Source organism: Kryptolebias marmoratus, linkage group LG14, assembly GCF_001649575.2.
Source record: "Kryptolebias marmoratus isolate JLee-2015 linkage group LG14, ASM164957v2, whole genome shotgun sequence".
Lineage (NCBI taxonomy): Eukaryota > Metazoa > Chordata > Actinopteri > Cyprinodontiformes > Rivulidae > Kryptolebias > Kryptolebias marmoratus.
This window is the reverse complement of record NC_051443.1, coordinates 24178014-24188540: the sequence shown is the minus strand read 5'-3', so window position 1 is coordinate 24188540 and position 10527 is coordinate 24178014. Positions and strand designations below refer to the sequence as shown.

Sequence of the window (10527 nt, the reverse complement as noted above, 5' to 3'; positions counted from 1 at the left end):
TTTTCAAGAGTAGTCGAGGGAAGAACCAAAAGTTAAACAATGTTTTTTTTAACTAAATCAATGACGTCATGACGTCGGTCAGTGTGCGTTCGCGCCTACGGACGGTGTTCTGACGATCTGTGCTTCCGCGTCACATTTTCCTACCATAGCACGGCTAAACAGCTTTGTCTAACTACCCGTCAAAAACTGCGTCATGTTTACAAACCGAAAACTATAGCGGTTCGTGTTAATGTTAAATATCATCGGATACTGAAGTGGAAGCTTAGGAGTTATGCTTAGCATAGCATTGTAACAATTTATATCCCCGATGAAAACCTTTCTAAAACTACAAAAATCATTTCCTTTATCAGAATATGTTAAATATAAGCGGCTAGCACAAATAAATCTATGCATTAAAAACAGCAAGTGTCTGAAAAACATTAAAACTTACATACAAAAACTTACAAAAGCACAAAAAATTACTTCAAAAACACTCCACAGAAATAAATTTCACTTGTCTGAATTTTTTTATGTACAGATATGCATCTTTTAATGGTTTAAAATAAAAAAGGAAAATAAGAAAAATCTAGTTATTTCCATGCAGTGTCCAGAAAGAGGTGTTGTTCAGCTTGTAGGGCACCACAACTGCTTCCACCCACCTCCATCATCATCATCATATGAAATAACTTTTTGTCACAACAAAAAATAGTGGCTGGTGGACAAAATTTTAATTTCCACCCCTGGTTGGGAACGAGTCTCACCTACTACCACACCAAACCTTAGGTCAATACGTCTAAAACTGACTGAATTACATCAATTTATGTAGTTTAAAAAGGTTTTTTTAATTAATTCAGAATGTAATAATCGCTGGAATGTCTTCAGGGGTTCTACCTTCGAAGCTTTCGTATAAAAAGTCCCCGTTAACTGATAGATTTGTTTTATTTTAAACAAAGACCGATGTGTTGCAGGGGGATGTTGGACATCCTGGCGAACCTGGACATCCTGGACCCAAAGGAGAGAAAGTAAACCCGACTGTGGACCGATGACGAGTGTTTCTGAAAGGTTTGAAGGTTCTGATCGGACAGTTTCCTGTCGACAGGGCGACGTTGGGCCTCCTGGTTCGTCTGGTCAGGAGGGCCCCTGGGGAGCCGTCGGTGAAAATGGTGTCCAGGGCCCAAAGGGGGAAAAGGGCCACGTCGGGCTGATGGTGAGTCCTTCATGTCAACATAAGCTCGTTGTTCTGCGTCCCTGAAGTCTGTTAGGTTTGGTTTTTTTCAATAAAAATGATTTTGAGGAGAAAAGAAGCAGCAGATGTTGTCTTAGCGAGGATTTTGCTGAGTCAGCGTTCACACTGTTGGTTTCCTGTCGTTTATTTCCCCGTCCCGTTTTTACAAGTTAACTGCTTTGTGCCACGTTAGCCCCTCGTTTTATATCAGAACGTAAAGTTCATTCACCAGAGTGGGTCCTTGGACTATTTCTTAGCTTTTAGGTGGTGTTTTAGTTATCCTTTGGCTACTTTTAGCTAATATTTTGCTGCTTTAAGTTAGCATTTTGCTACAATTAGGTTTTAATTATCCTTTTGCTACTTTTGGCTTCTTGATGTCGTTTTGCTACTTTCAGTTTTTAAGCTAGTACTCTGCTTATTTTAGCTTTTAGCTAGGCTTTTGAAACGTTAGCATTTAGCTAGCCTTTTGCTATTTGAAGCTAACATTTTACTGCTTTAAGTTAGCATTTTGCAATATTAAGCTTTTAGTTGGACTTTTTATACTTTAGTTTTCAGGTAACCTTTTGCTACTTTTAGCAAACCTTTTGCTGCTTTAAGTTAGCAGTTTGGTGCATTTAAGTTTTAACTAGCCTTTTGCCACTTTTGGGTACTTGCTTTTCTTTTGCTACTTTCAGTTTTTGCTAGCATTCTGCTTATTTTAGCTTTTAGCCTTTTGCTACTTGAAGCTAACAGTTTGCTGCTTTAAGTTAGCAGTTTGGTGCATTTAAGTTTTAACTAGCCTTTTGCCACTTTTGGGTACTTGCTTTTCTTTTGCTACTTCCATTTTTTTAGCTAGCATTCTGCCTATTTTAGCTTTTAGCTAGACTTTTAATACTTTAGCATTTAGGTAACCTTTTGCTACTTTTAGCAAACCTTTTGCTGCTTTAAGTTAGCAGTTTGGTGCATTTAAGTTTTAACTAGCCTTTTGCCACTTTTGGGTACTTGCTTTTCTTTTGCTACTTCCATTTTTTTAGCTAGCATTCTGCCTATTTTAGCTTTTAGCTAGACTTTTAATACTTTAGCATTTAGCTAGCCTTTTGCTACTTATCGCTAACATTTTGCTGCTTTAAGTTAGCATTTTGCAACATTTCGGTTTTAATTATTCTTTTGCTACTTTTGGCTTCTTTGTGTCATTTTGCTACTTTCAGTTTTTAGCTAGCATTCTGCCTTTTTTAGCTAGCCTTTGGCTCTCTTGGGTACTTGCTATTCTTTTGCTCTTTTAGTTTTTAGCATTTAGCAAGGTTTTTGCTACTTGAAGCTAACATTTTGCTCCATTTAAGTTTTAACTGGCCTTTTGTTACTCATGGCTTCTTAGTATATTTTGCTTCTCTTAGCTTTTAGCTCATGTTTCACTATGTTTAGCTCTGGTTTTGCTCGTTTTAGCTCGTGTTTCACTACGTTTAGCTCTGGTTTTGCACGTTTTAGCTCGTGTTGGATTTAACGACTCTGTTTCAACTCCTTCAGTAAAGTTTAGCTGATCCTAAACGTCTCGGTGGAATTTAATGTGAGCTTCCTGACGTCTTGTTGCTGAACAGGGCGAACCCGGGCTGATGGGGGACCTGGGTCCTGCGGGTCTCCTGGGCCTTCAGGTGAGTCTGTCACCTGGATGTCTCCATGATGTCCACGAGCAACAGCTGACATTTACCGGTCCGTCTGGTTGGGGTTAGCTTTAGCGTGTTGTTTTGGTTTTCACCTTTCAGGGAGTCGCAGGTCCCCGGGGACGACCAGGACCTGACGGTCCTCAGGGACAAAAGGTGACATAATCCAGAAACTTTATTCCTTTTATTTTAAGGGACATAACTTGTAGTTGGAGGTATTCTCTGGAATATTCTTCTTCTCTTCAGGGGGAGTCGGGACCAGCTGGAAAACCTGGACCTCCAGGGTCAGCTGGTCTTCAGGTAAACTCTTCATTTCACTGAATTTACTCAAAACACTTTAGCTAAACAGGAAAACCAACAATTTTAGTTTTGTCCTTCTGACGTCTCAGGGACTAAGTGGACCACGCGGTGTCAGAGGAGACCCTGGGAGACCAGGGACCTCTGTAAGTGTCTCTTGGATCAGGACTTCGGTAGTTTTTGGTAGGTAGAAGATCTCTACCTACAACACAGGACAACATTTTTCTGATCCTGGTTTCAGGGTCGAGGTGGACCAGTTGGACCAAAGGGTGACCGCGGCGCCAAAGGAGAACCTGGGACGTTGGGACCAAAGGGAGAGCCAGGACCCCCAGGCCCAGCAGGAGAACAGGTTAGGATACGTACCTACTTCATGGCTTTTATGAATCTAAATGTAATGAGTAATAAAAACTGAGCACTGGTTTTATTTGTGATATGTCTGCAAATATTTAAAAACCACTTGAGTAATTCTGACCCCCATCCAGGGTGAGGATGGTCTTCCGGGAATCCGAGGTCCTTCAGGACTGCCGGGGTTTGAGGTGAAAACTCAAATCAGCTGAGAGGCGTTATTAAACGCTCCTTTTCTCCATCAGGTCTGACTCGGTGCTCATTTATTTCATTTTGACTTCCCTTCAGGGGGCCGGTGGAGAGACGGGACCCCGGGGTCCTCCGGGTCCAACAGGCGGCCCCGTAAGTGTGTGTCCCCCCCCCGATTCATGTCCCGTTTCCTGTAGCGTCAAACTGTCGGCGTAGAAAAGGATAAAAACTGGCTGAAAATTCACTTTCTTGGGGACGAAATAATAAAGTTTGGTTTTTTTTTTTTACAGGGACCTCAAGGAAAGCCAGGCGATGAAGGGGAACCAGGCATGAAAGGAGAAAAGGTAAAAGCCAATAACTCTTCAGAGTCGACGCGTCCAAGTCACATGACCGATCTAAGTAAGTTCGGCGGCGCCAAAAAAACCCCAAATGAGCGGGAATGAGTTATGAGTTTTGTGATATTTATCGTACTTAGGGTGTAGTGTGGTGTGTTTAGTGTTAAATTTATTCAGTTTTATTGTGTTTGAGTCAAAAAAATGAGGCGATTTTTGAACGTGGAGCTCCAGCCTCAGACCCAGAGGTGATGGAAGGAGAAGCTCAGAGGCAGAGATGGAGATAAAAATATTAATAATAATAATAAAAAGTCTGGGACAGACAGTGAGGACTTTGTTGATGAACTAGGTGATCCATTATTTTTTAGAGAAGGATTACTGGAAACAGAATCACGTTTTGTCTGTCTCCCTTCCAGCCAAAATGATAACAAGAGACAGATTCAGATCCATATTTTGAGCATCAGGATCTATTTTATAACATTTACCTGAATGATCCTGCATGAACAGGACATAGAAAATGACCAAAACTAAGAATGTGATGTGCCCCTCTGCCTTGTTTTGAACAGAAACTGTTTATATGAGTAACAAAAAGGATTTATGGCAATTTATTAGAGCTCCTGATTGTTTGGTCTAAAAAACACTTAAGAAATTGTTGGAAGTCTATATAACTTTGTTTTTTGCTTAATTTGTTCACATGTTAATGAAATGTTTTTACAACTTAGAATGCAAATATAATCAGTAATATTCATAAAGTATGTTGGTGGTTTTTATAGTAAAAAAACAAAGAAATTTCCACTCGGATTTTATGTTTTTTGTGTGATTTTAGGTCTGTTGTGTTAATACAGTAGGTCAAAAGTAAAATATTACTTGAAATTCACACTTGGGAGGTTGTGCTGAAAAAAATGACCCCAAACATCGCAGGTTAAACCACTTTTAGTCCAAAAAACGTCCAGTTTCACCCTGGACCCCAGAGGGTTAATGTGAGGCGTCGTGGGAAGGTTATGAACAGGCAGTATCTTACCTGCTGTAGGTAGCTCTGTAGACGACTTATAGTTCGATTCTGGCGGCTAATCTGAACGACTCCAGCCTTTAAAAACGTCGTTTTCTAAACGTTCACGCCGCTGTCGGTTAATTCCAGCAGAAATTCTGATTGTAACGTCCCTGCTGTGGTGCTACAGCTAGCTGCTGCTGCTGTGTGTGTTTGCAAATACAAGGGATGTTTCACGCAAAAACTAATTATTTTGGTTCGTTTACGTTTTGTTTGTTTTCGACTTTTAGCAGCACTGATGTCAGTTGGCTTATTATTTGTAAATATTACGGAGTTGCAGCAGTTTCTGTGTTTGCAAGGGTTGCGGCGGCCATCTTGAATCAGGCCGACTCCAAAGGCTAATCCAGCCAGTGATTTCTTCCTGAGAGTTTCAATAAAATTTGTTTTAAAATCTCGTTTTTTTTAACAAACAAACATGAGTAGTTACATGATCGCCCACTTTTAATTGCAGCCGGGCAGCTTAATTAAAGAATTTCTGCCCGGCTGATGTTAACGGTCCGCAACCTTTTTGCAGAGCCCAGCTTCAAAATATCTGATTTATCGTTTAAAATGACAGAAAATGAGTTTATTTTTTAGGGTTTTTCATAGTTACGCTTGTAAGTTTAACACATTTCTGTTTGGTTAAAACAAAACATATACATTTAAACTCCAAAAACGCACAAAATTACGTTTTTTATTTTGTTTTTTAACGAATTAGGTGTATTTTCTGCTTGTATCCATCCATATAAAAATAATCTGGAAGCTAAAAAGCTCAAATTTATGATGACATTATCCAGCACAAAACTTATTTTGCTTATTTTTTGCATCTATGGTTACATTTCACGACTAAATAATGACAAAATGTTCCACCTCCTACCTATAACACAACATATTACAGATTAAAGTAAGTATTCAGTGCAGTTTAGAGCAAATCGTTGTAATTTGGAGCTCCTGTATGTCAAATCTCTTCTCCTCGCTTGTGTTTTTTTTACACAAAATGTGTTTTTTCACGCTGAATTGTTTGTTTGTGACTCTAACAGGGAGACGATGGTGCAGCCGGACCGTCAGGGAGGACTGGTCACGCAGGAAGGAAGGTAAGATGCTGAGACCTCCTCGGGGTTTCTGCGTCCTCGTCCCTGTTTGGGATCGTTTGTGAAGAAATGGGACGTTTTTTACAGTTTCCGCATGATCCGACTGATTTATAAAATGTGAGGCGGTTTTCATCTTGGATTATTTTTGACGAAACGCATTGAACCGATCCTCAGGGAAAACGGGGAAAGGCTGGAGTCCGAGGGACCAGGGGGGACAGAGGACTGAAGGTGGGACGAAAAGAAACATATCCACAGGGTTTTTTTGGTTTGTTTTTTTTGTTACAAACGTGCAGTAAGACGGTTGGTGTTTTGTCTTTAAGGGTGAAAATGGAGGTGATGGAGCAGAAGGCCTCCCCGGGTGGCCTGGGACACTTGTAAGTCCTTCAAAACCGCGTCTACTTTCGTCTTTTCAGTTTCAGGGAATATTTAGTTGAGAAACTGTCCGATGAATTTTTCATGATTTGTGATTTTTTGTTCTTGTCACGAAGGGGCTTCCTGGACTACAAGGAGAACCAGGGGATCCAGGTGAAAAGGGGGAACAGGTAAAAACCCAGCATTCAGAGATGGTTTTGGTAAATCAGGAAGGCGAGATCTGACCTCGCGCCATCCTGACGGGGACCATCTTCGTTTTCCGTTTGATTTAACATCGTATTCATTGTCATACAGTCACTTAACATTTTAGTTTTATACGCAAACCGCACAGCTGGAAACACCAAGGATGATCCCTATTGATTTCGAGGTCACAGGGTCAAAGGTCAAGATCACAATCAACCCTTTTGTGAACACTTTGTCCAAGCTCTAATTCTGCAATCGTGTCACGAAGGAATGTCACACCCCACAGCCGGACAACTTTTGTGTTGGGGGTGATCCCTGATGATTTCAAGGTCACAGGGTCAAAGGTCAAGGTCACAGTCTACCCTTTTTTGAACACTTTGACAATCTTAAATAACACGATTGCAGAGTTAGAGCTTGGACAAACTACACAGCTGGACACCATGCATTGGGGGTGATCCCTATTGATTTCAAGGTCACAGAATCAAAGGTCAAGGTCACAATCAACCCTTTTGTGAGCACTTTGTCCAAGCTCTAATTCTGCAATCCTCTCACGTAGGAATGTCAAACTGCACAGCTAGACACCTCATGTGTTGGGGGTGATCCCTAATGATTTCAAGGTCACAGGGTCAAAGGTCAAAGTCACAGTCAACCCTTTTGTGAACACTTTGCCTGAGCTTTAACTCTGCAATCGTGTCACGTAAGATTGTCAAACTACACAGCTGGACTCCTCATGTGTTAGGGTTCCTATTGATTCCTATTGATTTCAGGGTCAAAGGTCTAAGTCACAGATCATCTTATGGTAAAAATAACATAACATTCAATATGGCGGGACTACAGCGTCATAAAATATGAACACAAATTGTGATCATGTTTATAAAAGGCAGAAAGAAATACTTTCTCAAATCGTCCTAAATTTTGTTCCTCAAACCGAAACCAAAAAATAACAATAAAAACGAAGTAATATTTATATTTAACTTGTCTGGTTGTCCTCAGGGGGAGAAAGGAGACACGGGACCGCCTGGACCACCCGGACTGGACGGCCTGAAGGTTGGTTCTGACATTTCTTAAGGGATATTAAAGAAAAAATCAGTTTCTGAAGTCACTAATTACTCAAAAACTCCCCAAAACACAACTTTGTCACAAATAAAACCCTTCACCAATAACCTGTTGGATGTTTTTGTTTGGTTTGTTTCAGGGGATCCGGGGTCCCGTAGGACTGCCAGGTTCAGCAGGGCAGAAGGGAGAACAGGTACTGAAAAAAAAAGCCGTTTTAGCTCATCTTTGTAGTTTCTGTTTGGCTGTGAAAACGGGAAACAGGAAGAGTGAAACCCAATTAACCCAATTAATGTTGGTCCAACTGGTTTGAATGTTTCTTAATTCCTCGTTCATTCCTGAATATTTCAGACAGTTTGATCTATAAAAACACACGAAGAACCGATGAGCAGCTGGAGAAACTGCATTTTCTGCAACGAGCAACGTGACCGCTGAGCTAAAAGAAGCAGAACACGAGCTAAAAGTTAAACAGCTGAAAGCTAACAAAGGAATAGCCTCATTAAAAGTAGCATAACGAGAGTAAAAGAGTAACTAAAATGATCAAGAGGTTAACTAGAACCTAAAAGTAGCAAAACACCAGCTAAAAGTAGCAAAACACCAGCTAAAAGTAGCAAAAGACTAGCTAAAAGCTAAAGAAGGAAAAGCCTAACTAAAAGTAGCATAATGATAGTAGAAGCTAAAATTAGCACAAGACTGGCGTTTTGCTGAGTCTTTTGACAACTTTAGTTAGACTTTTGTTACCATTATGCTACTTTTAGGTTTTAGCTAGTATTGTGATAATTTCAGCTTTTAGCTAGCCTTTAGGTACATTTAGCTTTTAGCTGGTGTCTTGCTACTTTTACTTAATCTAAATAAATCAAAAATGACTAACTTTTGCTATCATTATGCTACTTTTAGATTTTAGCTAGCTTTTTGCTCATTTTTATTTTTTATTAAAAGACTCACTAAAAGCTAAAAGCAGCAAACCACTAACCAAAAGCTGAAAGAAGCAGAAGGTCAGCTAAAAGCTAAAGAATGAAAAGCCGAGCTAAGGGTAGCTAAACTTAGCTATACCTTAAAAGTAGCATAATGGTAGCAAAAGTCTAACAGACTTACTTGAAGCTAAAAGTAGCAAAACACCAGCTAAAAGCTAAAAGTAACAAAACTAGCTGAAAGAGGCAAAAGGTTAGCTATAAGCTAAAATTAGCAAAAAACTAGCTAAAACTTAAATGTAGCATAATGACAACTAATGTGTAACTAAAATAATCAAAAGGCTAACTTTTTCAACTAAGAGTAGCAAATCACGAGCTAAAAGCTAAACGTAGCTAAAAGCTAGCAAAAAGGTGAAAGAGACAAAGGCGAGCTAAAAGCTCTGATTAGCTCAAGGCTATAAAAAGTAGCATAATGGTAGCAGAGGTCTAACTAAAATTGTCATAAAAACTCACTAGATGCTAAAAGTAGCAAAAAGCTGAAAGTAACAAGACTAGCTGAAAGAGGCTAAAGGGTAGCTATAAGCTAAAATTAGGAAAAAACTAGCTAAAACCTAAATGTAGCATAATGACAGCAAATGTGTAACTAAAATAATGAAAAGGCTAACTGGGAGCTAAAAGTAGCAAATCACGAGCTAAAAGCTAAACATACCGAAAAGCTAGCAAAAAGGTGAAAGAGACAAAGACGAGCTAAAAGCTCATATTAGCTCAAGGCTACAAAAAGTAGCATAATGGTAGCAAAGGTCTAACTAAAATTGTCAAAAAAACTCACTAGATGCTAAAAGTAGCAAAAAGCTAAAAGTAGCATATGAAGACACTATTAGAGCAAGTAGCTTAAGGAGCTGAAGGAACTAAATATAAACCAAAGGGTAAATTAAAATAATCTGAAAAGCATAAAAGTTATTAGAGCCTAAAGAGAAAACAAATCTCCTGAATGAGCCGAAGGTTTTGCTAAAAGTTCAGCTAAAATAGCTCAAAGTATGCAGGAGTTAAATGGTTAAATTACAGTTAGATGAAATGTGGTTTAATTTGAGCTTCTGAGTCTTGAAACGTTGTCTCTCGAGTCCTTCTAAACCCCAGATATTTCACGGGGGATCTTCGTTTGTTGTCGTTTTAGGGAAACATCGGTCCGCCGGGACCAAGAGGCGGACCGGGAATGCCTGGACTTCCTGTAAGTGGCCTGTTTGACCCACAGCTCTGCCTCATTAGATGGGTTTTATAGTGGACCAGTTTGTGGTTGTTTGATGTCTCTCATGTGTGTAACAATCTTCTATGGCCGTCTGGTTTTTACCGCAGCAGATAGAGGCACCTGCTGGCTCTGTGTTGGTTAGAACTTGGTAAACTAGAATCACCCAGATGTCCTCCTCTTCTTCTCTTCTCTGTTGCAGGGTTTGTTTGGGATGAAGGTAAGACATCATCATGATGAATGGGGCGGCAGCGGCTCAGGAGGTAGAGGTTCGTCCTGTGACCGGAGGGTTGCCGGCTCGAGCCCCCACTCCGGCCGTCTCAGCCGTTGGTGGTCAGAGGGTTTGTTGGTGACGATGTAATGGCCGCCTCACTTCTGTCAGCCCGCCTCAGGGCAGCTGTGGCCAGGGCCGTAGCTTTAAAACATCCTGAGGTCAACCACTCCTTATCCCCCTGCACATCAGTTCCAATGAAGACCAAAACTGAATTAAAATAGAAGCATTTATTTAAAACAAGTGACTTGAATGTGTATATGACATGTATTTGTGTGTGTTTGTAAATCCATGGGGATCAGCCTCATCTGAAGCAACAGAGGACTCAGGGCACAACCATGATGACTCACTGAAATGACATGAATTAGTTTC

At 40.3% G+C, this 10527-nt stretch overlaps 1 protein-coding gene across 4 annotated transcripts in view; it reads left to right on the top strand.

Moving 5' to 3' along the window:
- Nucleotides 1-10527, top strand: part of si:ch211-196i2.1 (collagen alpha-1(I) chain) — an 81043-nt gene that overhangs the window by 63586 nt on the left and 6930 nt on the right. For 3 of the 4 annotated variants that reach the window (XM_037979605.1, XM_017425492.3, XM_025007894.2), the window contains 18 exons: nucleotides 948-1001; nucleotides 1079-1186; nucleotides 2779-2832; nucleotides 2944-2997; nucleotides 3088-3141; nucleotides 3231-3284; nucleotides 3380-3487; nucleotides 3621-3674; nucleotides 3772-3825; nucleotides 3963-4016; nucleotides 6072-6125; nucleotides 6297-6350; nucleotides 6443-6496; nucleotides 6611-6664; nucleotides 7671-7724; nucleotides 7873-7926; nucleotides 9816-9869; nucleotides 10087-10104. In XM_037979605.1, coding sequence (XP_037835533.1) covers nucleotides 948-1001; nucleotides 1079-1186; nucleotides 2779-2832; nucleotides 2944-2997; nucleotides 3088-3141; nucleotides 3231-3284; nucleotides 3380-3487; nucleotides 3621-3674; nucleotides 3772-3825; nucleotides 3963-4016; nucleotides 6072-6125; nucleotides 6297-6350; nucleotides 6443-6496; nucleotides 6611-6664; nucleotides 7671-7724; nucleotides 7873-7926; nucleotides 9816-9869; nucleotides 10087-10104 — 1044 coding nt within the window. Of the gene's footprint in view, nucleotides 1-947; nucleotides 1002-1078; nucleotides 1187-2778; nucleotides 2833-2943; nucleotides 2998-3087; nucleotides 3142-3230; nucleotides 3285-3379; nucleotides 3488-3620; nucleotides 3675-3771; nucleotides 3826-3962; nucleotides 4072-6071; nucleotides 6126-6296; nucleotides 6351-6442; nucleotides 6497-6610; nucleotides 6665-7670; nucleotides 7725-7872; nucleotides 7927-9815; nucleotides 9870-10086; nucleotides 10105-10527 lie in introns of those variants that run through there. The other variant, XR_005234056.1, reaches the window with a different exon arrangement.